The following is a 26,922-nucleotide window of genomic DNA, read 5'->3' on the forward strand; positions in this document are numbered from 1 at the left end:
GCAGTCCAACTGACGCACTTATGTTATTCAAATAATCAATCATTGTGATTCTTTTTGGCGACTATCTGTGTTCCATTTTCGAAACCATGCAAAAATTGTACAACAAAATTGAATATCAATAATCGATGGAATGTCTAGCGATTAAACACCTTTCCACGTATATCCAGATTTGATAAGTGTGTAATTGTAATTATAGTGAGCGCGAAAAATGTTTAATATTAACGTCAAAGTGTATCGTAACATAAATGTATGTGAATGTAAATGATTATCGAGCCACATATGTATATCTAATGAGATACATACATACGCTGTGTTATAATTGTATCTTTACGTTATTAATTATGACGATAAAATTCCATCTAACTTGTATGAAATATGTTTTAATGAAAGTAACAGCCTGTGTTATTGCCAGAAGAACGAGCGAACCGTTCGTCACGAACATAATTGATCCTCCTTATAATAAACTTGCTCCGAACTTTGGTGAGACGAAAAAAAAATTTGATCAGGTGTACACGTAATTCATCTACGCTCAGATTATTTTCTGCCCACATCATTTTTTTCTCGGAGCAACTCGATTGCAGAGAAAATCGACGAGTAATTACATTCATTAAAAAAATATATAATGAGAAAAATTGCTGCTAATCTATAGGGATACGTCTGCTCGTATACCCGATGTGTCTCAATTTCCATTTCACTTTGTAGATTGAATTGAAAATTCGACTCGCGCGTGCTACAGAAGACGTTATTAAACTAAAAAAGTATAAGCAGAATCTCGATCACGATACATTTTCCGTCCGTTTACTCCGTCGGAAAAAAGGGATCGAAGTTAAAAATATAAATTCATGGGAAATTCGTACCGATAAAATTTTTTTTCCTCACTCGACGTTCTTACATAATGTATTTTGTTCTTCGTACGGAAGATTCTCGTATCCCAAATTGTATGGGAGGGAGAAAATAAAGAATTAAGAATAAACGCAAGATCGATTCTGGAAGAAATTTTCAAACCATCCACGCGAATAGAAGGATTATTGAATTTTTTTTTTGTCAATATTACGTGGGTCGCGGTTGTCTTCGAAACTTGGGCCACACCTGGAGCCGCGCGTGTTTCTCATCTCCTCGTCCGCGACGATTCGGGAAAACGTTAAACGATCGCGGGACCTATACGATTCCGCAATTTACCGTAGGTATGATACAACAAATATGCATAAGTTATAAGGCATAGGAACTCCTTTGAAATCGATGGCGCTTGCGAAGCGCCAGATAAATGAGCTGCTTGTAAAATCAAAGTCGTATGTTGAGTCGAAGGGATATTGAAAGACATCCGTGGGACGTGAGGCCTTTTGGAGTAGGAGAGGCAAGAGGGATGAGAGGGAGACGGCGGTTGTCCCGCAAAGGAGTACACGAGTGTAAATACCGTGGGCGCTCTATAAAAGTAAAGCGAAACCCATTCCGCGGTCCAGTGCGACTCTCCGCGAGCTCGGTGCGAAGATAAGGAAAGAGCGAGCGAGAGCGCGAAAAATTTTCGGGAAAAAAAGTGGTTCGTGCGGTAATTATTCCGCGCATCTCGCCCTCGTAATATTAATCACACGACAGACAACCACCGGGATAGCAGGGATCCCCGGGACTCTTCTTGTGCCTTCGCCGTTCCTGCAGTTGTTCGAAATCCTTCACTTGATCTTCATGAGACGCGGTGTTGTAAAATTAATTAACGGTAACTCGAAAGAGTAGAAAGTGCAGCACCCGTTCGAAATGCGCTGCGTCGCGGCGCTTGCCGCCCTCGTAGCTCTCGTTGCGGTTTCCCTTGGATCCGTTCTCGCCATCTCACCCGATCAAGGTACGCCTCGTATACGCTGTATTGTTGTTCGTAAACCCCTCGAATTACCTTGTATTGTATCAAAGAAAATTAGCTCAATTAATTGGGTCGATTGTTCGCTTTAATTAATATACGTACAATAAGATTATCGATCGCGACACAATTTCGCTGGGGATGGGGCAATTGTCGTGCAACAAAATTGGATGAAAGCTTGGCAGGCGTAAAATATCCCAACTCCTAATGGCTCGTTTGAAAATCGGAAGCGTTCCTCTTTATTTTCATTGTACGAACGAGGATTGCCCTGTACTTGAAATTGCCTTCTTTGATCGAATTAATTTAAACTCGTGGAAATCGGGTGGATTAATTTTTACAGTTTAACACGAACGATGTGTGATTTTTTCTTCAACGGTGATCCATCGGTACGACTAAATTTATGCATTGAATGTGAAAATTGTTCACCAATAAATGACGGAGGTACGACGGTGTCTAGGAAATTTGTATTTATGCACGTGAAAGAGTCCAGCTGCCGATGTGTAAAGAGGAGTCGAACAGTCGTCTCGTCGAGGAACCCGTTTCGTTCGCTCGAGTCCCGGTGATCCCGACGTACGTACCTCCGACGCAAGAAACCCGGAAACGAGTCGGTCAACTGCGTAACAGCCACGCGGAAAACTATTCTTTTTACACCCCCCTTCGGAGTTCCAAACGCAGAGTACAGATATTCGATCGATTGCGGCGTAAATTATCCGTTCATATTGAGTCGGTTAATTTATTTCTCCTCATTAATGAACTTCTCGACAGGCGAGAATATATTCCTCGCAGGCCTCGATCGGCTTTCAGCGTGAGAAAGAAAACCACTTGACGCCTGGTTATGACATTACGTCGAGGTTCTTTTATGCACCAGATGATGTCATTCCGTCGTTCATAATACACGCAGCTCTTTATAAACGCGGATATTACAATATTATCCACGTCTTTCTATAACCATCCACGCGCGTTATGCATAAGAAAGAATCGACCGATTCACACACGAACTTACGGTACAAAAAAATATTCAAAGCCTTCTTCGCGCAGCTTTTTTATTGTCTCTTTTTCACCCACGCCATATATCACGCAGATGTGTATTTCTCCTTCACCAATTCTGTACACATTTTTTTTGATATCGTTTCAATTTTAATGTTAATCGTTCGCTTCGAAATAACCCTGCCTGGGATAAAAAACGCGAGCCCGACGATGACATAATTTTATCGCAGATGTTTTAACACTCTGTTTTATTTGAGACAATTTTAACGCGCGGCGCGAACCGTCATTTGGGAGATTATTAGCGCCTGTATTCCAAGTGGAACCGTTCCCACATCCCTTCGAATCACTCGTCCGAATTACAAATGAATTTCCACGCTCTTGCCGGACGGGCGATAAACGACCTCCGCATTATCATACCTGTTGCCGATGCTACCCCTCGGTTTTTGTCAGATTTATGCTCGTGGAAGCTCGAAAATATTAATCAAGTTATTTATAAAAAACGGCTGGAAGTCGCGGGCGTTCGGTCGTCGGAAATCTTGAACCTCACCGTCGAACCTGATCGTGGTCTCTTGTCTATAATTGGATATGTAGCGACTGTTAAACTACTACACGTACGTAATATCGCGGGCAGGATCGCCCACGCCTCAGGAAAGCGAATAAGTCACGCTATTTACGAGGTGTCCTCAACTGGCTCCGCCCGCAGTTCGATTTTTTTCGAACAATAATTCGTCGGCTGTCCATTATCTTCATGTTAATTTGAGTTTTTGTTCAAGTTCTCATACCCCCAACGGCGTTAATTTATGAGAAAGCGTTGGTATCAGATCCAGCCGAGACCCGGAATAATTTTTATTTTTCGAACGAAAGTATGAATTTTACCTCGATCACGGTGAAAATTGATTTTTTTGTTTTGAATCCCTTTTATTTTTCAGCACTCACGAAAGAGCTGGAAGAGGCTTTGCGAGAAGACAATTTCGTACTGGCTATAAAACATATCAGACCCCGAAGACGTCATGGATCCGAGACACTCCTTGCTGCAGACTTCTCTGGATCGAAGGAAAAATTTCTGGTCATACTTGACAGACGCACGAAACATGGTGAGAGGTCATTACCCGTATTTCAGGGATTCAGAGTACGACTCGATATTATCCTTCACATTGTCTACAGTTTCATATCCCGCGGTTATTGATTTACGGTATTTTATATTCCAATCGTGGGTTCCAAAACTGACGCCCATACAAATCTCGTTCTCGAAATGGTCCGTTAATGTGATACAGCTGGATTTCGCTTCGACTCGTCAATGATTTAAGTTTGAAAGAACCGACGAGGTGACGCAATTCTCAGTCGCCACGCGCACGGCACAGCAATGTAGCTACCGGTATAAAGATCCTTACCAAACATGGAAAATTTCTAGTTCACTTGAAGGAAAACTGCACGAGTATCTCCTACCTTCGGACTGATGGACTTACACGCGTGCGTTGCACGAATCCGTAAGATCCGTCGGAGCGAGCATTCCATCATTCGCTTGGCATTTGAGCAGATATAAAAATATCCAAGCTGCTACGTTGAACCTAAATCGCAATCGATCATTGATCGGGAACAGATTCGCATTTATCTGGATACGCGATGGATGAATGAGATAAATTTTCTACAGAATGAATCCACCTGTTCGTTAGGTGCAGGTCGAACGGTACAACAGAAGTTGTGCGAGCGTTCGCTTTGATTTAAGTTTTCTCAACTGGGACGGGAAACCTGTTCAAGGAAAATTAAACCGACTTTACTCGATAGCTGCGACATATACAAAGTCGAAATAGATATAACTTCAATTTACCGCAGACGTTAGCTTGCAACTGTAGTGCAACTTTGGGAATTCCGAGATTTATAAAGTTTACGAAAGTCGTCGACAGTCGGTGAAACGGATAGACGATATTTCATAAACATACGTTGGATAACTGGTCGTCTTGTTTCAAACTTATGCGTCGCCGGATTCAAAGTTCTGTGATCTGACGAAATCATTTTAGAAATGTTAATTAGCAAGGCACGCAAATATTCGACATTCGTTAGGGGATTAGCGGCCTTGTTACGACTTTTGCTTCGCCATAAAATGAAACGGAATACTCCAAGAAGTTCACTTAATTGGAGTAAAATACGTGCGCGTGTTTCACGAATTATTTCCCGTCTCAAACGTGTCAAAGGTCGCACGATAAATTATCCGAGAACTACACCTACGCGACCCCGCAAACCGTACGTCTCTAAAAATGAATATTAATTAATTTTCTTTTCTTCCAGTGATAATCGAAACCGTTCAAAACGGTGTGGTGCACAGGGAACGCGTCTCCGTTAACGACCTGGAAGACTTGGCTACCATCAAAAATATTATGCTCGACGTGCACCAGGCGCAGCCAAATGCCCGGATCGATTTGTATCTGAATTGTGCCCGTCAGGGTGACCTGTCGATGAATAGGACTCTGAGAGATATGGCCGGACCGCCGTACGCGGTTCGCTTAGAAGTCGTGAGTACCAATGAATAGAGAATTGGATAAATCGCAGCGATGCGGTACAATGTGGTTCAAGGAATCGAAAAGTTCGTGTCGTTTCTACCTTTGAACCCGAGGAGACACGCGGTGGACAAAATGTAATTTTGAAAATTGGGATCGATCGATGGTCGCGCGTACCGTAAAAACGTCGGGGTTTGTTTGGGGATCGGATCAGAGGGCAGACCGTATCGGGCGCGTTCGATTACACAGCAGTTATTGATGTATACTCAAAATAATTGAAACTCATGGGATCACGTACCGTATTCGTTTGCAACGAACGGAGCCTCGCCGTTTTCCCACGTGTACGAGATCTGCTTTGGATCCGTCGATTTGTTGATTCGTAATCAGAAGTCCCGATAACGAGAGTACCCATGCGAATATGTGCAGCTGGTGTTTGACGGATTTTTTTTTGTTTTGCCTCTTCGATACGTCGCGGCTACCGCGTGCCCACGCCTAAATTCCTTGACGAGGAGGGGCTGCTCGACGTAGAACCATGTAATGTAATTCTCACTCACGTTGCTACATTATACTACATCGCGAAGCCCACTCGGCTGCCGTTCCTTTCGTGGTACCACTTCCGAGGGCCGTAAAGACCTTGTAAGTTGTGGGCGCAGGGAACGGGGTGCGTGGGCGTAAGGTGTTCCAAATATGGGCGATCCGGCGCTAGACAGTAATTGGCTTGCACAATTTTTCACTTCTCCAAAGTCAATTGCGGGATACTCTTCGCCGTTTCACTGTACCAGATTTGTTTTTTTCTCCTTTTTCTTTCGGGGGCTGATCATTTCCATTGATTCGTTGATTGCAGTACAAAGATAAAAAGCATAAAACGAAAGTTTACCGCTCGATGAAGATCAGCGATGTTCTGGAGGAGGAAAACTGTCCGTCGGAGTTCCTCGATCTGACCGATATGCAGGGTGATCAGCCCGGAGGGAATAGAATCGTCTCCCTACGCGGTGATCAGGACATCGTCTCGACGTGGGACGAAGGCTGTGAGCGCGTCAATCTAGAAACCAAATTTTAAGACCTCACTGCAGGTCAGTTAATTAATTTTCAACCTTACAGTGTGCATCACGGACGAACATCTCCTCACGACGATGAACGCGCTGATCATTGCGATCCGACAATTGAAAGCAGAGGTGGAATCGAACGTGAGTCAATCGAATGTGTTTCATTTATATTCGGCGAGAAAAATTGGTTCAGAAAAATGTATTTATCTGGGTAACTCCTAGCTTCACATTAACGAAATATTATTTATCGTTGCAGAGAGCGGAAACGCGAAGCCTGAGAGAACTTATCGAAAACTGTGCCGGATGCAAACAAAACCCGAGTAAATAGAATCTATGCAATATTCGAACGAACGCGTCTAATTTTGAACCTGCGAGATTATCGAATAATATCCGCTTTATTCTCCTCTTGGCGAACAATCGTTAAATTCTCGAATGCGAATTGCATCATTTTCTGAATTCAAACGCACGTAGATATATCGTTCAATGTGAACTCGTGTACTCTTTAGATTCCTGCGCTTACCGATCACCCTGTTTCCCTGGAGTGCAATGTCGCGACACTTCGTCTGGACCGGAATGTGGATCCTGTCCACGTGGTTACGTAGGGGACGGTCGTACTTGTGACCCGGGGATAACTTGCGCCGACAGACCATGTTTCTCCGGAGTAAGGTGCCAAGACACCTCTCGAGGCCACAGGTCGCTATTCACGATTGCTCGCAATTCAATAACGAAATCTTTACCGAAAACGTCTCACCCGATTCCTCGATTTCATCAGATGCGGTCCCTGCCCACCCGGTTACGTCGGCGACGGCGAAAGATGCGAACGTCGCGGGGGATGCAGCCACAATTCCTGTCACAGCAGCGTCCAATGTGCCCCAATCGACACTCCGCCTTATTACCGATGTGGTCCTTGTCCCCCGGGATACGTGGGGAACGGGACCGATTGTCGAGACATAGACGAATGCGACCTCGACAATCCATGCGACCCTAGAGTGCGATGTTACAATTTGTCTCCCGGATTCAGATGCGACCCCTGTCCCAGGGGGTACGAAGGTCATCCCGTCCAGGGCGCAGGGCTCGACGAGGCGCGAAGACACAGACAAGTGTGCGTCGATATCGACGAATGTAACGACGGAAGAAACGGCGGATGCGTTCCAAACTCTCAATGTATCAACACCGAGGTGAGTCCTCGACGACGTCGAAGCAAAATTGACAAGAAAAAAAAAATATAACTACTATAAGCTAATCGGTTCGTTTTGAAACGAAAAAAATTCTTACTCGTTTTCAGGGCTCGTTCAGATGCGGGCCGTGCAGGTCTGGTTACGTGGGTAATCAGACCACGGGATGCCGTCCTCGCGGCGTTGTTTGCCGCGACGGCGTGACCACTTGCGACGATAACGCAGGTTGCATTTTCCTAGGAAGGGCGCACTACTCCTGCAGGGTAAACTGAGTCCTTTGGAACTTTAGACACCATCTCAGAGCACGCCGTTACCAATTTTCACCGACCGTTTGGCAGACGAAAATAAATTAACTATAGTTCTCCTGACTCGCTGCAATTGCCACCAATTATCCTGTCGTCATCTATACAGCCTGCAATAGACGCGTAAAATCAGGATCTTTAACATTTATATTATTATCTACCTAACGATCGATTCTGTCTATAATGTCTACTGTACACCGAGTCGTACTTGAAGAAAAAACGAAATAATACTTTTGTAACAGTAAGAATAACGAAACTTATAGCTGCGGCGCTGGATTATTAATTTTCTATATTTTATAATACGATCAGAAACATATCTTATGAAAAGTATTACTCTGCGCACATTATTCAGTGTAACATTTACTGACATATTTTTATTTTGTTTTATTTCTCCGTTTATTGTAATTGATATTAAAAGAAACCAAAAAAAAAAAAAAAGGAAATAATTAAAACAATCGTGAAGTCGATATGAAAACTCCTCGCTCTTTTCTTCTTTCTTCTTTCTACGATCTACTATCTTCTGCAACATTAGCGATACTTCACTTGCACTCTATAAATTTATCGGTGACAAAATATTCATTATTACCTCTGATAATTTCGCAGTGCGAAGTCGGATGGGCCGGAAACGGGCATATCTGCGGACCCGACACGGACATCGACAGTATCCCCGACGAGGAACTCCCTTGCACCGAGAAAACTTGTCGCGCGGACAACTGTAAAAATACGCCGAACAGCGGTCAAGAAAATGCGGATGGCGATGATTACGGAGACGCTTGCGATCAGGACGCTGACAACGATGGTATCCTGAACAACGCGGACAATTGCCCTCTCGTCTACAATCCGGATCAAGCTGACAACGACCGCGATGGTCCAGACAAGAGAGGAGACGCCTGCGACAATTGTCCCGACGTTAACAACCCTTTCCAGGAGGATATCGATGGCGACGGACAGGGTGACGCGTGCGACGATGACATGGATAACGATGGTACATCCGTCATTTTCATCGTCGACCGTCATCCGCTAATTTTTAACGCGTGAAATTTTCTCAGGGATTCCGAATCGACAAGATAATTGCCCGAGAACGAAAAATCGCGACCAGAGGGACCACGACGGTGACGGAATCGGCGACGTCTGCGACAACTGTCCGGCGAAATCGAATCCCGATCAAAGGGATGCGGATCACGACCGCGTAGGTGATATTTGTGACACGGGCGCCGACTGGGACCGAGATGGAATTCAGGACAATCTGGATAATTGCCCGAAAGTCCCGAATTCCGATCAGGTCGATACCGATGGCGATGGACGCGGAGACGCCTGCGACAACGATAAGGATGGCGACGGAATTCCCGACAAAGACGATAATTGTCCGTACTTCTACAACCCGGAGCAATTGTACCCGAACTGTGAGTAGGAAGAGGGATAAAATTAAGGAGTATCAACCCCGATGAATTTCGAGATTATTCGAATGATGCGTATCTTCCATTTTCCTCAGACGTTTGGCAACGCGACAAGTGCTACATCGACTCCGATAACGACACTATTCAAAACCAGCATGACAATTGTCCGAACAACAGTCAAATTTGGACAACAGATTTCCGTAAATTTGAAACTATTGTACTGGACCCGGTAGGGGATGCCCAGATAGACCCGAACTGGGTAATCGTAAATAACGGGGCGGAAATCATACAGACGATGAACAGCGATCCAGGAATCGCTGTGGGTAAGTAAATCGTACGTGTTGCGATGATTCCAAGTTGCGACCGATCGACCTTTTGATTGTTTATGTGTAGGATACGACGTGTTCAACGGTGTCGATTTCGAGGGTACATTTTACGTGGATACGAACATAGACGACGATTACGCTGGTTTTATATTCTCATATCAAGACAATCACAAATTCTACGCTGTAATGTGGAAAAAGAGTCCTCAGACTTACTGGCAATCGACACCTTTCCGAGCAGTTGCCGAACCGGGCATTCAGATAAAGCTTGTTAACTCAGCGACCGGACCCGGTCAGATGATGAGAAACAGTTTATGGCACACGGGAGACACTGAAAATCAAGTAAAACTTCTATGGAAAGATCCGAGGAATGTTGGTTGGAGAAATCACACCTCTTACCGTTGGCTGCTTCTGCATAGACCCAAAATTGGGCTCGTAAGACTGAGAATCTACGAAGGGCAGCACATGGTCGCCGATTCCGGTAACATTTTCGACTCCACTCTTCAAGGTGGTAGATTGGGAGTGTTCTGTTTCTCCCAAGAAATGATCATATGGTCGGATCTGGTTTACAGATGTAACGGTGAGTGGATTTATGGGAATAAAATTTCTCTCCTGTGTCTCGATCGATGAATTACCGTTAAATTTTTTTATACTTGCAGAAGACGTACCGGACGCCGTTTACGATGAATTGCCACCTCACCTCAAAGCACAAGTCCAAATTGACCAGACGAAATCACACCTCGGTAAGGGCTCGGTCCGGAACTAGAGGAGCTTAATTGAATTAAAAAAAAAAAGTTCAGTGTTTCGCAAAGCGTATTGTACAGCAGTTGAAACGAATGATAAAGCTATGGGGTTAATGTAAAAAGTAATAATATATATATATATATATATACATACTTATATAATAATATATGAAAATAAATATAGATTACTTATTGGAATGTCTAATAATTATTCGACTACCCCCTCTTTCCAGTTAACGATCGGTTTCGAATTAAGACTCACGAATAAGTACGCTACGGTATCGAGATGACGCGGGGGCTCCAATGGAGAAATGGATGAGATAAATGAATGAAAAAATTCTTGCTATAAAACAATCTTCGCAATACTCTTAAGTAATAATAATATATATTTTATATAACTGTTGCGGCCTTATCATTTGTGCAAATAATATTAAAATGTCGATATCAGCGATCGAAGGTGATCGGATGTAATTTTTTCAAAATGAAACATATAACTTTTATAGGAAATTCAGATATTGCGTGATAATACATGTATAATATATATATGTAGATAGGTATGTGAATGTATAATATAATTACCATAAAAGCATATTATAACAAACATAAGCAAGGTACTGTACTTACATCGTGTAAGTACAATCGTGTTGTAACGAGTATAATGAAGAAAATGATAGTATTAACAATAAAAATGATAATAACAGCAACGATATCAATTATCCGTTTATAATAAGGAAAATTTTTCTGTACTCACGACAAAACGAACGCTCAGCATTCATCGGTATAATGTCTGGTCATCAGTGCGTGTCAACGTGATATTATACTACAATACAGGTATAGGTATATAATAATTTAGAAGATATTTGAGAAAATAAAAGTCCCAACTCCGCGTTCGAGCTCCCGTAACAGTGACGAGACTCTACCGGGTCTCTTGATTTCAAAGCACCTTGCATTCAGCTATGATTTTCAACGTTATTTAACGATCATTATCGTATCTCCAGACTCTGATCTTATCCTCGTATATAGTAGGTGTAATGTTCTGAGTCGTATTACATACCAATAAGTATGATCTATATAATTATAATTTAAGTATCTTAGATTTCATGTATCAGTGGAATATATATTTTTAATGACTTGACCTCAGATTTATATAACGCAGATAAAATTTTTCTCTCCCTTTTGTTTTTGATTTGTCCTTATTATTATTTTATAATCCTATTTCGCTAAGGTTTAAACTCTCTACTGTATGAAAATGGCACTTATTTATTGACTTTTTAAGTTTCAAGTATACGTAGCGGGTCCGCTTTTGTTCCTTTTTTTCTACCTGAATCTTCATCTCCGTACGATTTGTTAATTGTCAGTATTCTAAAACGCTTAAAATAACTGAAGAATATATTGAACATGGAGAACAAGACTAGGCAAGAAAAAAATTAATAATATATATAAATAAATATAAATTATCCGCTAATTGAGGCAATTTGTTCTTTTCTGGCTGCGATAGAATTGAATAAAGCTGCAAAGATTTTTAATGAAGAGAAGATAAAAAAATATCAGCACCATTCGCACACCGTGCCTCACGTGAAAAAATGATTAGGAAATCTCATCTACTGTACTTTGACTGCGGAGATTTTTCTTGAAAGAAGGGGAAATATTATCATTATCGCAGCAGCAGATAACAGCAGCAATCGTGACATGTTGAAGATGTGGAGCGTCAGGGGAGTTTAATTTTTCCTCAATGACACAAAGCGTCGCACTCATATTTACGTATACGTATACGTATCGAATTAGCGAGGAAACTGATCACTTTTTCACGCCTCAGCTTTCCTCAAGTGAGTGAGCTCGACATTTTCTTCCAGTTGGTCCGCGGCCGCCAATTCTCCTTTACTCATTTTCTCTATTATACAAGCTCCGAGAGCGTCGCACATCACGTTTATCGTCGTCCGGAAGCGATCCCTGAAAGAGAAATATTCAGGAAGTGAAATTCTATTCCAATTCTATTGGTATCCGAGCTTTAAAAAAGGACTCACAGTAGCCAATCGACGGCAATAATCAGAATTACGTCCTTGGAGGGCAAACCGACCGTGTCTAAAACCATCACCATCGTAACAAGACCAGCTTGCGGAATACCTGCAGCTCCGATACTAGCTGCTGTCGCGGTCACGCTTAAAATAAAAAACGTTTTCAATTATTCGGATGTACGTAATTACAAGAAGGCATCACAAAAGGCTCACCTTATCGCAATGACATTGACGATGCTGAGTTTTAGCCCGCGTACTTGAGAAATGAAAATAGCGGCGACAGCCTCGTAAAGAGCTGTTCCGTCCATGTTGATGGTAGCCCCTATGGGTACGACGAACCTGGTGATTCTAGGGTCTAATCCCATTCTATCTAGGCACTGCAGGGTGATGGGCAAGGTCGCAGAACTACGAATTTCAACAATGTCTCAGAATAATTACAACCCACTGCCTTATGAAAAATTGCGAATAACGCTGGACCCGAAAATTCACCTTGATGCGGTTCCGAATGCGGTGACCAAGACTTGGCCCATTTGCGCGATGGCCTTGAAAGGTAATTCCCTGGTACAGACGTAGTAAATGATGGAGAGGGTACCGAATCCGTGAAGAAACAGACCTAGGAGTACCACCATAAAGTACACCCCCATTTGACCCAAAATGGCTGATAGATCCTTGATCTCGAGGAGCTTTGAGGCGACGAGGAACATCACACCAATTGGCGAAAGCCTTTGCGAATGGAGCGTATGATTACGAAATGGTTTTTTTTATTTTCTTAATTACACACGATGAGAAATAATCAAGTTTTTATCCTACCAGACAACCCAGTTGGTGATTATCATCATAGCTTCGGAAAGAGCATTGAAGAAATCTAAGAGCGGTTTACCGAGATCTCCCATTTTCGCAAGAGTTATTCCCATAACGATTCCGAATATAACGAGACCGAGGGTGTTCGTACCGTCACCGTATTTGCTCGATATTTCCCATGAGCCTATGTCATCTGAAGTCAAGGATGGATAACATGATGTTAATACCACGTTCTCACGTTAATGGGTATTTGTTCTGTAAAATTTTTTTCGCAATGATCTTCGGACTGGACATATTTCGCACTTTATTCTCGCATTTTAAATTAACACGCCTGCGTTGGATGTAGGCAGAAATGGGCAATGGAAAAACACGGGCTTGTGAAATGCTAATTATTTCAACCGATGAGCAATCAAGCTCCGGAGAGATAAACGTTGTACCTCGTGGACACTCGAGTACCGAATATCACAAGGCTTAAATCAATCTCACTGCGACAAACAGCCACTCGGAGATCATTTATGAGGGAAATTTTTACCTGGCATAGTGGCGTTAGGATCTGGAACAAAACCCTCTGGTGGTATGAGAACGGTTCGATACTGCAAAAAACCAAAAATAAATAATTAATAAGAGCATATTATACGGAATGATTAATAGTTAACAAGCGAACGTATATGATCACATGAAAATATAGTTTCGGGCGAAGATTTCTCAATATTTGCAATGTGATAACCCCATCCACGTCTGGATGTGACTTCTGACGTCATGACAGACTATGAAGACAACCGGGAGATAAAGTAGCTATTAGATAATCAGTGCAGGCTCATTATTATGAATATACTCACGTCTCGTATCACGCCTATCGTTCATTATAATTACAGAGCACAGTATAAATATGGGGTACAAAATACAATAATAAGCTGATCTGTCTTTTACAAAGAAATGTTTTCGTATGTATACGATACTCACTTGCCCCGTACAAGCCTGGATAAGATTCGGTGGGAAGAGATTCCTGTGGAGAAAAAAAATGAAGAAAAAAAAATATAATTTCTCTCGTATGAAAAAGAATAAGTCAAATTGATGGCTCAAGATTTTTATGCCCACCTAATTAGGTCGAGCATAGTGTCCTCGGTTAAAACGTATCTCGTCGCGGTATTATTTCCTTCAGTAATCTCGGAGGGTGTTCCAATTTCTCCTGGACGTATCACGAGGACCAGAACGATTCCCAAAATCACGGCACAGACTGTCGTTGTCGAGTAATAATAGATCGATCTGGCACCGATCTTACCTAAAAATTTGAATTTGATTGCACATCATAGAGATTTAGTCAGCGCACCCTCTTCTCAATTTCTCCGACTCATCGAACTGCAAAAGTAGTTTAAACTTGGACTCTATGAGGCAACTTGACCCTGGGTGCCAGTGTTGTAATCTTTGAAGTACGTTGTGTACCGTTACGTTATACGCAATACATACCTTTACCTGTCTAGCTCTCTAACGGCGTTTCAAGACTACAATAAATATAAAAAGAAAAAAAATATACATTTTTCATGTCTACTATTCATTCTACGTTGCGTCTCTTGGACGTTTTTTCTCTCTCGTTGTTACGCTTCATAAGAGGGGAAAAAATCGTCGATCAATAAATGGTAGATCTTTCTACGCGTGATTATTTCGTACTGTGAAACTGCAGCGCGTGATTGCTGAGAAATCCCATGTAATCTATTCGTTTCTCTATCACGATTCTACCGCGTCGTTTGCATCTCCGAGGTCTTGCAATTAAAATTATTGTCGTACATCGTTACGCTGTATACATTCAGATCATAGTCGAGGGGTGTTTGCTTAAGTGATTATTTTATCGCTCACATTAATTACATGTGATACGTTTAGCGGAAAATCTATATTCCTCAACGATGAATCGTGCGGTTATTTTTTCACCCGAGACGAGAAACCCTACGATCACCCATGTCTATCTGCACATCGAACAGGAATCCATAATCTCTTTGGTCACGAAGTGAAAAAAAAAAAAAGAATAAAAATCGAACCAAAAAATTTTCATTCATTGATCCATTTGCGGAAATATTTCGTTCGTTATGAAAAAACTGTCTGATTTCAATAATCTGGCCGGAGAAAAAAACTTATAGTGCGGTAGGGTAGTGTAATTATTTTCTTCTTGATTTTTTTTTTCGGCCCACGATGAGTAACATATTATAACAATTTGATTGATCGAAAAAATCTACCTTCGTGTATACCGATGCCATAATAGTTCGCTTTTTGTAAGCAATCACCACACCTATAAATAGGTATATATCTATCGCGATTGGCGATGTATCTATCGCGATTATTCCGAAGGTTGAAATTAAAATAAATCGTAGATAATTTTATTATATACCTATCAGGCAGATGCTGACGGCGTTGTTAATAAGTTGTTCTCATCATCAAAGTTCCATAAGCACACAATACTTCATAGCCAAATGAAGCTTACATATGCCGAGTCACGGACACTCTAGGAATGCATTCTTAGCGATGGCTTTTTTTTTTGTCATTTTTATACTTACAATCAGTCGAGACACTATTAGCATTTGATAGAATTTAGAAAATAGACTCACCTGACAAAGACAAATCCAAACTTCCAATCGCGCTCACTATACTGGAGACGATCAGGGGTAGAATCAGAGCTTTTAGCATTCTCAGATATAAATCCCCCGTGAATTGAATGTACATAATCTCTCGGGCTGACCAACCATCTTCTCTAACATTTCTGAGAATGAAGCCGAGAACCGTTCCTCCAACTACTCCAAGGATTGTTAAGATCGTAAGGAGATTTTCCGACAAGCAACTCTTGAATCTTCGTGGCGCCATGTTTGATTATCTCGAATTCTGCAAATGAAATTTTATTTTCTAATAAAAAAAAATAGACGACAACGAGTTGAACGACCAGAAGAGATTGGAAATGAGAGTAAAACGAAGGAATGAAATATTCAACAGAACAACTGCACGTAAAGCGATACAGAGTTCGTATGCAGGGGACCACCGATCTTATACGGTCAGAATCTGATGATTTTTTCGTCTTTTAGTTTTAAGCGGACTTCGATCCGGTTTCACGAGCTTATTCAACTGAGGTCACGTACAGGCCATGATTGCACACGAAAGCATTCTTTCAATTGTAGCTTACAAGGTAGGTATACTGCGTGGAAACGAGTTGTTACAATTACATCATCGATTTTCCAAATCACAATGTACTCGATGGAACTTGATAATTCATTGTGGTAACGATTATCAGTTCTCTCGGAAAACTGGAAAACGTTACTCCGAGCGTGACTCGCGTCCCATAAGCATAAGTGCAACGACTGCGGTATCGTGGGGAGAAAAAAAAGTAATATAAAACACTGCAGCGTGAAATAACTGTAGGAAAAAAGAGACGTGACCAAGGCGTGGTTTCGCAAAGAAAAAATCATTTCGAAATTCGGCAGTCGACTTTCCTCGTACGTATGCACCCTGTACTTGCAGCGCAGGTCATCGCGTGATGTACACCCACGCTTACCTCTCAAGGTTTTGGGAACGAGATTATAATCCGCTTTTTTATTTAAATCAGAAATACCAGTCAGCCATCGGGACTCAAAGTGCCGAATATCCAAATCGCGCGAATTTTTTGCATGCAGTATTCACGTGACCTGCGAGCCAAAGATATCATTGACACGTGTTACGTCGTGCTTGCCCATCGTTTGGGGCTGAGATTGAAAAACGCGTATGGCAAGTGGGAAAAAAGGCAAAAATTCTGAACACACAATTCGGATAGAATTTTAGGATGGCCACACATGGTCAAAACAATGGCGATTAATGATATCGTAATGGTCATTTTATGCTTCTCTGACGGTTAATACTCTCATATTACCCTGTCGACGTCGATAAGATTTGATCGTTTGTTTAAGGAAGCAAGTACAATATAAGCATGGCGCGTAAGCGTTTACCACGCGAATTGTTTTTGTGATCAGGCGTCGTTTGGTTGTGCGAAGACTCTCCCTATCGTCTTCGTGCATACTTTCACGCTTGAACGACTCATATACATAAGTATGTTCCTTAGTGCAGCTGCTCAGATTGGGGTTAAAGAGAGTTGACAGCGACGCTTCTACCGCCTGATCTCACTCCAAATCGTTTATTCCAGAAGCAAAAGATGAAAAGCCGATCGATAATCTATCGGACCGTTCAATGACATCGTTGAAGAAAAAGTCTAGGCATCTCTGAATATCGTGCACACATAGGGAACCATTTTTCGGCGCAATAGTTTCCCGAAATTTTTTAAATCATCTATAATTGAACATGTATAGATCGTCCGTGCAGCTAAAACATGCTTTTTCATTTTTCATCCTTTCAATTCCATTATAATACAAATACGTGAAAGAAATGAGCGGTCCTGAGGCATTCGACCCTCTCTTAATAGAAGTGGCGGGTTAATTTGATAGATGAAGGGAATTAACTGCTGTGCGTGCAGAAGAATTCATATGATGACTGAAGATGACTTAAAATAATAACACGATCCAATGACATTTTTTTCCTTTCTCCGTACGTCAAATCACGCTTCCATTTTCAAAACTGTAGTCCATCAATTTTCGTATTCATGCACTCTATTCATTATAGATCAAATGAGCTTGCGGATTTCGATTTCTGAGCTCAAAATACGTAAGATATATCACCCATTTTAAAAAATGATTGATTTTCGACCCCAAAATCAAAAAAATACCCTTTGAAAATTTCCAAATTTTGGCAATTTTTTTTTATTTTAAAAAATTGATCGTATGGCACTTTTCTGACGTATTTTGACCTCAGGAATTCGAATCTGAAAGAAAAATTGACCTATCTCTAAAATTGACCGAGTTATCGCCAATTTTCAGCTTTTCGGGGTCAAAAATTAAAAATTGATTTTTTAATCTACATTAATGTAATTTGAGCTCAGGAATCCGAATCTGGAAGAAAAATTGATCTATCTGCAAAAATGACCGAGTTATTGCCGAATTATCGCATTTTTTGGCATAAATTTGAGGATATCTCGAAGGGAAAAAATCGTAGCTCAATTTGGACAACGGATTCGTGTTCCTGAGGTCAAAATACGTAAGAAAAGTGCCATACGATCAATTTTAAAAAATAAAAATTTTTGGTCAAAATTTGAAAAAATCGTAAGGGGTACCCCTTGGAAAAATCTCAAATTTTGGCCGAAAATTTTTATTTTTTAAAATTGATCGTATGGCACTTTTCTTACGTATTTTGACCTCAGGAACACGAATCCGTTGTCCAAATTGAGCTACGATTTTTTCCCTTCGAGATATCCTCAAATTTATGCCAAAAAATGCGATAATTCGGCGATAACTCGGTCATTTTTGCAGATAGATCAATTTTTCTTCCAGATTCGGATTCCTGAGCTCAAATTACATTGATATAGACTATAAAATAAATTTTTTATTTTTGACCCCAAAAAGCTGAAAATTGGCGATAACTCGGTCAATTTTAGAGATAGGTCAATTTTTCTTTCAGATTCGAATTCCTGAGGTCAAAATACATAAGAAAAGTGCCATACGATCAATTTTTAAAAATAAAAAAAAATTGCCAAAATTTGGAAATTTTCAAGGGGTACCCTTTTGGATTTTTTCGATTGTTGGGCAAAAAATGAAGTATTTTTAACGTAATTTGACCTCAGAAACACGAATCCGTTGAGAAAATTGAGCTAGGAATTTTTTCCACCGGGATATGCCTAATTTTTCACATTTCGGATCGATGAACTGACGATAACTCGATCAATTTTATAGACAGATCTATTTAATTAGAAGAATCGGATTCCTGGACTCACGAAATAATCAAATTTACCAAAAAACTACAAAATGGAAAAATTCTGAGACCACAGCCTCTGAAAAATCCCAAAGTAAGGCCACAATCTGATGCTAGTGAAATGATAGCATATCATCGTAACAGAGCAACCAAAAATTCAGTCTCTTCGACCGCAGGCTCGAATGTCTGATGTTGAGACGCGACCGTTCCCGGATAAATTTGAAGATAGATGTGTACTAATCAAATTATACGACTTGCTGAGATCGATACATCCAAAAACTTGCGTATAGAATGTCACCAACTATTGTATAGGTATATTCTGAATGTGTAAGCACGTGCGCGGCTGACCAGTTTATATACAACTGGTTCTCATCGGTACCTGTTAAATATCGAGAAATCGTGATAACCGAACTCGAGCTGTCTTGGTATTATTCCAACCGAGCAAAACATGCTGAAGAGTTCACAGATGATGTTATACTACATGCGAGAGCTATAAATGCAGACACAGATCTCGTGGACCGGGCGGGCGCCGCACCGATCTGCAACCAAAGGCATCGGCTTCTATTTTACGCAACGAATGACGAAAACAACGTTATATCGCAGCAAAGATATCACATAATCGACTTGATAGCGTAACGTGAGATCACAGACTTTACCTCCATTTATTTCAATATGAAACAAACCAATGATCGCCCCTAAATCGCGATTTTTAGTGAATCAATTGCGATGTAATGTGGTCCCCACTCGGAGCGAGAAGCATATACGCGCGAAACAGGTTTCAATTTTCTCACGTTGGATCCTCACCTATGAAACTGTATTGATATCGACCAAATCAGGTAAAATAAATTAATCCACTGGGCACACCTGCGGTCTAAAATATTTGAATCCTGGACATCAGGTTGCAGGTCGATTTGATCCTGCGGGATCGACGTCCCGTTTCTTGAATTATTATGTGCTCTTCACTGGTATGATAGTGTAATGCAGATTACCGATTGCAGATTACAACCGTAGGACACACGCGCACCACGTTCTTCCTCGGCTGTTCTTCTCCAACTGAGCAACGGCTTTGACTGCTCTCTGATGAAGCCCTTCGACTACGATTCCTCGCTCGCCTCTTCACTCTTCATACTTCGGATCTCGTTGCTTGCCACGATGAGATCCCCACCGAGTACCAAGTTACAAACTCGAGGCCGCTACTCGATACGATACCGATTATTACATGAGCTATGTGTATACAAACACCCGCTTCTAGAAACGAGAATCGGCGATTCTCGAAAAGGGTTCGTCTTCTTACTTCGATCGATTCCACGATTTTGAAAATCGGTTACACCGTTCGAAACGAGATTCGGAATGGCGAGGACACGGATGATCAAGTCCAGGGTTCGAGTATGAGGAATCGAACGATAAAACAATCTTGATTGTCAAAATGAATCGGCAGAATTTATCGGTAAATTTTTTCTGCGGTTCCATAAAGTCTCTTCCAAAAGCGTCGGTGCAGCATCTGCCCGGAGACAAAGTTCAGCGCACCGTAGTTCAAGGACGTATGAAAATGATCGTGCGATGCAGTGTAGCAAGTTTGTTTAGGATTGTGAAGATGAGAAGGGTAGAAAATCATCACATAATCATTTTATCCGCATATCCCGCATTTTGAAAACTGCGAGACGATGTTTTCCACTCTAGAGATTGATCACTCGCATAAGTCAGTCTGATGAAGTTGAGTTAGATATCTAAAGAGTTCCTCTTTTGACCGATAGATAAGCGAGATAAAAGTAAAAAATTCTCGTCGCAAGGGGTATGAATGTACGGGACATATGGGTGATGATACTATAATCAGGCGTACAGTGGAGTAATTGCGTAATACCATTAATACGAAGACCGAAAATATAACATCTAATTTCGTGGATGACAATGATCGTTAGTCCGAACTAAATTACGTGACAATATACCATGAATAATACCTTGTTTCCTCTCTTATATTCCAGTGGAGTGAATCGTTGGTATGATAATTACCATGGGTATTCATCGGACCAACTAAAAAATTTCAAAAACATGTAGAAAAAAGTACATTTAAACCTTGGTTTATTAATTGTATAAAATAACGGGGATCGCAATTGCACCAATTAGAGCGAAACTCCGATCAAAAGTGTATCATTTATCACGACGAACAATACGTCGATTATGTTCTTCGGGCAGGCAGAAATCGACGCGATTATATTTCATCTGCAATAACCGGAGGTTCAATATTTTTTAATGTCGGAAAAATTGTTCCAATTGTCGCGAGACTCGAAAGGAGAAAGCAGCTCGTCGTCTTTTCGTGAATATCCTTGGTGCGTTTAGGTCTACGGGGGTGAAATACGTGCGAAAACTGTATCTCTCGATTGCTATTCTTTTGAAAAAATATTGGTACGAGTTTGTTAAAAATTGGAAATACTTTTCTCCTCGTCGCTTTTAATTATTCCATCCAAAATCGGACACTCCTGAAATATTTGATCCAGATAGACGTGAGTGTAAATATTTTATACGCTAAACGACAAACATCCGTACAAGGCTGTTGCAGTGTATGGCCGGGTATTTAATTTATGTAAAATTCGCAGCAATTAGTGTGAGAATGTCGCGTACCGAGCCGCGAAACCGCAGGTCCGACCGAAGGGCGCCGACTGCTGGGTGTAATTGTCATTTAACTAATTGTCGCAATGTCAGTAACGCGATTCGTTGATATGTATATATTATGCCTGAATGAGCACCAACCGGATCAAGATGAATTTCAAACCCTGCACGTGAGAATATTCTGGTTAAATAACTACTTCGGAAGTGATCGCACATACCATATTCCCTCTGTATTGCATTGGGGACGTAACAAACCACATGAGTTATTCGACGAGAAGCTCGGGATAATTAGCGATCGGTATTGTCCCAAAGACTCGATGATATTCCATCGCTACATCCACAGCACATGAATAGAAAGAAAAGGACAAAGAAAGTGGTTTTTTTACATCGTGACTTATGACGGTGGCTACAATTATTTCGACCTTGTTAAATTGTGGTAGACATCTGACCGCTTTTGCGGAATTACATTGACAAAGAGGAATGGTGCAGGATGCGGCTATCCGATTTTCGTTTTCCTAAAACTTGACGTGATCATTGGCGCTTCTTTGTCATTGTTGCTTTTTAACGATCACACAAGCTTCTTGGACTTGAATTTTTTCAAAAATTTCTTCTATGTTTTAAATCTATAGCCATCAATGCTACTCTACTGTACGCTGTCGTTTCGTGCACCATTATGCTTAGCTAGCTTTTTGAATATTTATGAACCTACGAGATCGCATAGTTGCGTGGGCTTATGTACATATCTTTGACAACGCGATTCATTCGCACACGTTTTTGATGTATGTAGATACGTAGGTGTACGCACACACAAGTTACGCATATGAATTTATCTTTACTATTAATCTGTTATGTTTGCTTCTCATTATTCTTTTTCCTCGTTGCTCTAGCTCGGTAGCTTAAGTTTGATCTCTTTTATCTCTCTCTTCATCTACGATGATGATGATAATGCTAAAAATAATAGAAAACCAATAATGGTTATCTATATACGTATAACTAGATGCGTAATGAATGATGCACGTGGTATCCAACCGTTTGTACATGTAGGAAAATTTTAAATCAAACTACAAGTTTGATAAGTTCTAACGATTCTTATAATACAGATAATCTTTTCGTTTGCTCTCCAAGGCCTTACAAGATTAGAAAAAAAAACTATCTTAATAGTCAGTTGGTCCTGTACGATATAATGTGGAAGCAGAAATTTTCATTTTCACCCTAAATTGAGGTCGTCAAGACCTTAAAATTCACGAATTGCATAACTGAACGAAGCAGCTCAGAGTAACATTATTACTCATTTAACTTTCTCTCGTTGATCCAGCTTGTCCTGAGTACAACGTCGACTTGTACCGCATAAAGTTTTCTCGAAATCGCCGAAAACGATTACGTTTGAAAGTACAAGTGACTTTGGGTATAGGTAAGACTGAAATACAAATGCCGAAGAAAAGAGGCATAAGAATTTCACGTGGTAGCTACCGTTGGTGACATTGGATCGAATCATTGATCTTTCGATGTAATGATTTCCGAAGTATTGTACCGTCTGCCTTCGTTGGTATGAGATCAATCAATGAATCACGTGCGACAGGAATTCGTATTTCACATCGATATGTTAGCACCGTGCGAAGAACGGTATAGCTTCTGAATAATTTATACCGATTACTCTAACAATTATGAGTGAATAATTGTCGTTGGTATGAATAAACAAATACAGAAATTTGAATCAAAATGAATACATGTGACCGCAGGCCCTGGGGGTTTTCACTCCCAAATAGCCGAACGGTATTCCGGAAATCGAGAAGTAGAGCTTTTCCGGTATAACTGATTCAATCAGCAACCGGTTGTTCCGGTAAATGCAAATCGCGATAAATTTTTCAAACAATAATCGAAATTCACATCTATCCTCTGTACCTCAACGGTCTGTGTGCAGGGAAGGCAATGGGATGGTGGATTGGTCACTTATGTACGTACGTGTATATTTCCCGTTCTCATAGCTATGTATGCTTATACTTGTACGTATTCTGCACACGATAGTGTTGATGGGCCTTATGGACACGTGACCAAACGAGTTATGTAGAACGTAACAAACAATCCAGCTTCTACCCGAACCGTGCAAACGGTAGTTCCGTTGCTCGTTTCGTTCGTATTCATCACTACTATGCGAGCCAAATTTTCTGCAGGTCGTAATACTAAAAAAATGTAAAAAATAGACTCTAGTCTATCTAATTATTCTAATAGATACCCGAGCAATGGTATCTCAATTTTAGGTGGATTTCAAGGAGAAATAATTGTTTTTGGATCAAAATAAAGAGCTTTTGAATGCTTTAGCCCAAGAATGCACTTTGTCACGACGCAGAAGATAAGAATTATCAAATCAAAGGATACACTTGATTTTTTGCTCGTGCAATCATATTCCAAGCGGTTCCAAAACGTTATGATAGAATTTGGCATTTTGTCATAATTATGTTTACTTATATAATTTAATTTAAACTGTGTACTGATATCACCGCGAAGTGATCGATAAGATTATACGGCTGCAGCTGCATTTGAGTAAACGACTCATCTCTGTGCATCGTATCTATATTATATGCAACCTGATCCAGATGCTGAGTACATAATATGTAAAACATGCATCTGGAATTTTTTTTTTATCCTATAGTAGCCCTATTAAATTGCATTTTTCTGCTACGCTCTCATCGTCGGGGACAAGAGTTGGATAATAAAAGTTCATTCAGAGATGTGCGAGACATTTGAGACGTTTGTGACGTAGGTCGCGAATTAGTACGATTGGAGTTTTATCGTTACTTCCGCTGCGCGACAAATTAAACGCTGTCCAGTTAGCGTATATTTTCTAAAATTCGTTAAGTACAATCGTAAATGCGAGCCGCCGCTGAATAGTTGCGGCGAAGTATCGACAATATGTTGTGTATATCATCTCCATGATCTCACTTTATATCTAATTACAGTATTCATAAATCATATCACATCACACGTATATCTTTCAAAGAATACCTAATTTATAAGATCTTAGCCTTGTAGCCTTGTTGCACCATCAATGTTATTGCTAATGGCATTATGCATCGCGGTAATGCATGCAACTTACTATTGATTTTGCTCTGCATCTAGATTACCGGGTAATGGCAGAGTAAAAATTTATTATTGTTGGTCAGCCTCAGAAACCCATGGCTTTAACAATATGGATAATCCCTGGCGGGTTAGCGCCTATACTTATGGATACGTGAAAACTAGGCGGTCTGCATGGCAATATAAGCTTGTGTACCTGGGGACTGAGAAAAAATATTTCGTATAATACCATCGTCAATTTTTAAAAAATTACAAATTTATTTAAAGGTGAACTATACATACACTTTCTTGATTGGAAAAAATACAGGTTAAATTAAGAGGAAAAAAAACCAACAGCGGTATAAAAAAATTAATCAACCACCGAAGTGACATTGGAAAATCAAGAGCATTTCGCCACTAGAAAATTGATTAACGAACTAAAAATTGGTTAATTTTCAGTAGTGTGAAATTCATTATTATCGAGGTAATTTCTTTCAACCTGAATGGAGAAGTCAGTCGAATTTCTTTGTCAGAGTGGCTTCAACAATAGAGTGAAATCTTTACCGCATTTCAGAGACGAGGATATGCTAATCTAATATTTCCGAAGTTAGGTACATATGATTTACTATTAGTCTAGTAGCATTACCAAGATAGATATGAATAATAAGTTTAGTTATGTTAAAAATAAAAAAATTAACCTAATGTAAGCACGATAACGATTGATTTACAATAATAAGGCACTTGAAATCACAAAATCTTGTGTAGTGAAAACCATTCATTATCTTGTATCGGAGAATTAACATTGAATCACGGTAACTCAAGGAGTGTAACCGTTTCTTTAAAGTTCTGCATACGAGCACGCCTCATTCCATAAACAAGATTAATATTACTTCCATCTTCAGAAATAAATCAGATCGATGAGACCGAGCAGTAGGTTGTGCATGTTATTTAGCCTTTGTATGGGTTTAACGTTTTTACTGAACGTGGAATTAAGAACTAGAACACACTATAGACATATATACAAGCTACTTCTTACGGCACCATACCAATGACCGATTCGAAGTAAATTAGAAGGGTAAAGAAGAGCTGTGTCGTACATCTAGTTATTTCTGCAGCCACAATTGTTTGGTATGCACGTACATCTTGTCTTTAGTCCCATTAGCTTTTTACTATTGTCATTCATCAGAGAAGAGCTCTTCTTGAAATCAACAATGATCCCAATCCCATGCATCGAGCACAGCTCGGCACAGCTTCTGTGAAACAATTACTGCTCTGGTGGTGGCGATGTTATTTTTCGTTTGAACAATAGAATATGTGGTTCTGAAAGAAGACCCGGACATTTCATTATTAGAATTACTTTGGAAACTCCTATCCATCAAAAACTCCTTTTCAATATTATAACTATCTTGACAATAGGATGTGTGCTCATATGCAATTGGTACACATAGTATCAGTCTTTATGAAAAAAAAAACAGGAGAATCAACCAACAGGCCTACATGAACGCAAGAATAAGATGTGCCGCAGATGTTAATGAGGGGTATATTAGATCTGGTGAGATATTAGGCATAAGTAAAGGGAGACAAACAAAAACAACAAAAATTGGATGAAATGTAGTTTTAGAGCTTGTACCAGGCTGATGAGTCATGTAGTGCACCCATCCCTGACTCTGCTGCACTCCAATGGCTCTCCACTCATTTTCAGACATAAGGTGGGTCCTTGGCACCAATTTGACCAACTCTTTTGGGAGGACAACATGCCTGCAACACAAAGAATAAGTCGAAAATTTTGCGTGTGTAAATGCTAAACGCATTTTAGTATGAACTGATGACTCGTCCAATTTCAGTAGGCATACAGTTATCAAAAATGTCGCGTTTGAAAAACTGAGATCGCGAACTAGCTAGGAGTCGATACGCCGTTAGCCGAAATCCAAACAAAAGGAGCACTTCAAACAAGAGGAGAATGAAACCAACCTGTACTCATATTTGTCGTCGTAGTATTTATCCGAGTAGTAAATATTATTAGGCGCCATGGCGTTACACTCTATCCTTACTGGAATACTCGTCCGATGGAACAACAAAATCTCCACCAAAATCACTCAGCGATGTCAGAAAATTAGAGAAAATCACGATCTTGACGGCGGCGTGTACGCTTTTTCTTTTGAAAATTAACGGATGTTGAGCTATGTGACGAATGGAGGGGAGCACTCAGATATCGTTGACCAACTAAAATTACCTTCAGCTCGTTAAACATCAAAATTTCTACCGGTTAAATTGTTAATCAACATAAGTAATCTGCTTGTAAGCATTTCAGTGAATTATTGAA

The 26,922-nt window shown here is 40.5% G+C and overlaps 3 protein-coding genes and 1 long non-coding RNA gene across 5 annotated transcripts; 1 reads left to right on the top strand and 3 right to left on the bottom strand.

Annotated features, from left to right (window-relative positions):
* Positions 1–59: 59 nt before the first annotated feature.
* LOC125500743 lies at positions 60–6,228 on the bottom strand. The gene is made up of 2 exons (XR_007278204.1): positions 5,627–6,228; positions 60–1,882 (listed from the first exon to the last, which is right to left on the bottom strand). It is a non-coding gene; the product is annotated as an uncharacterized LOC125500743 (long non-coding RNA).
* LOC105687515 (cartilage oligomeric matrix protein) lies at positions 1,696–10,508 on the top strand. Its single transcript, XM_025746913.2, has 14 exons — positions 1,696–1,834; positions 3,763–3,927; positions 5,120–5,343; positions 6,173–6,356; positions 6,430–6,515; positions 6,631–6,694; positions 6,881–7,067; positions 7,147–7,552; positions 7,660–7,812; positions 8,455–8,836; positions 8,901–9,254; positions 9,344–9,571; positions 9,642–10,151; positions 10,231–10,508. Exons 1-14 carry the CDS (start codon positions 1,750–1,752, stop codon positions 10,335–10,337), a joined length of 3,135 nt encoding a protein of 1,044 aa, XP_025602698.2. The 5' UTR covers positions 1,696–1,749; the 3' UTR covers positions 10,338–10,508.
* A 174-nt stretch (positions 10,509–10,682) lies between these two features.
* On the bottom strand, positions 10,683–20,030 carry LOC105687516 (excitatory amino acid transporter 3). 2 transcript variants are annotated; one of them, XM_012403219.3, is made up of 10 exons: positions 19,803–20,030; positions 15,728–15,998; positions 14,229–14,412; positions 14,094–14,136; positions 13,663–13,723; positions 13,140–13,323; positions 12,819–13,052; positions 12,543–12,734; positions 12,339–12,473; positions 10,683–12,264 (listed from the first exon to the last, which is right to left on the bottom strand). In XM_012403219.3, the coding sequence occupies exons 2-10, from the start codon at positions 15,978–15,980 to the stop codon at positions 12,120–12,122; spliced, it is 1,431 nt and encodes a 476-aa protein (XP_012258642.2). In that variant the 5' UTR covers positions 15,981–15,998; positions 19,803–20,030; the 3' UTR covers positions 10,683–12,119. The 2 variants fall into 2 exon arrangements, with proteins under 2 accessions (XP_012258642.2, XP_012258641.2); XM_012403218.3 differs by having other exon boundaries at positions 19,743–20,029.
* Positions 20,031–24,854: 4,824 nt separating this feature from the next.
* On the bottom strand, positions 24,855–26,785 carry LOC105687467 (cyclin-dependent kinases regulatory subunit). The gene is made up of 3 exons (XM_012403127.3): positions 26,571–26,785; positions 26,230–26,357; positions 24,855–25,919 (listed from the first exon to the last, which is right to left on the bottom strand). The coding sequence occupies exons 1-3, from the start codon at positions 26,627–26,629 to the stop codon at positions 25,864–25,866; spliced, it is 243 nt and encodes an 80-aa protein (XP_012258550.1). The 5' UTR covers positions 26,630–26,785; the 3' UTR covers positions 24,855–25,863.
* Positions 26,786–26,922: the final 137 nt, after the last annotated feature.

Source organism: Athalia rosae, chromosome 4 (assembly GCF_917208135.1).
Source record: "Athalia rosae chromosome 4, iyAthRosa1.1, whole genome shotgun sequence".
Taxonomy (NCBI): domain Eukaryota; kingdom Metazoa; phylum Arthropoda; class Insecta; order Hymenoptera; family Athaliidae; genus Athalia; species Athalia rosae.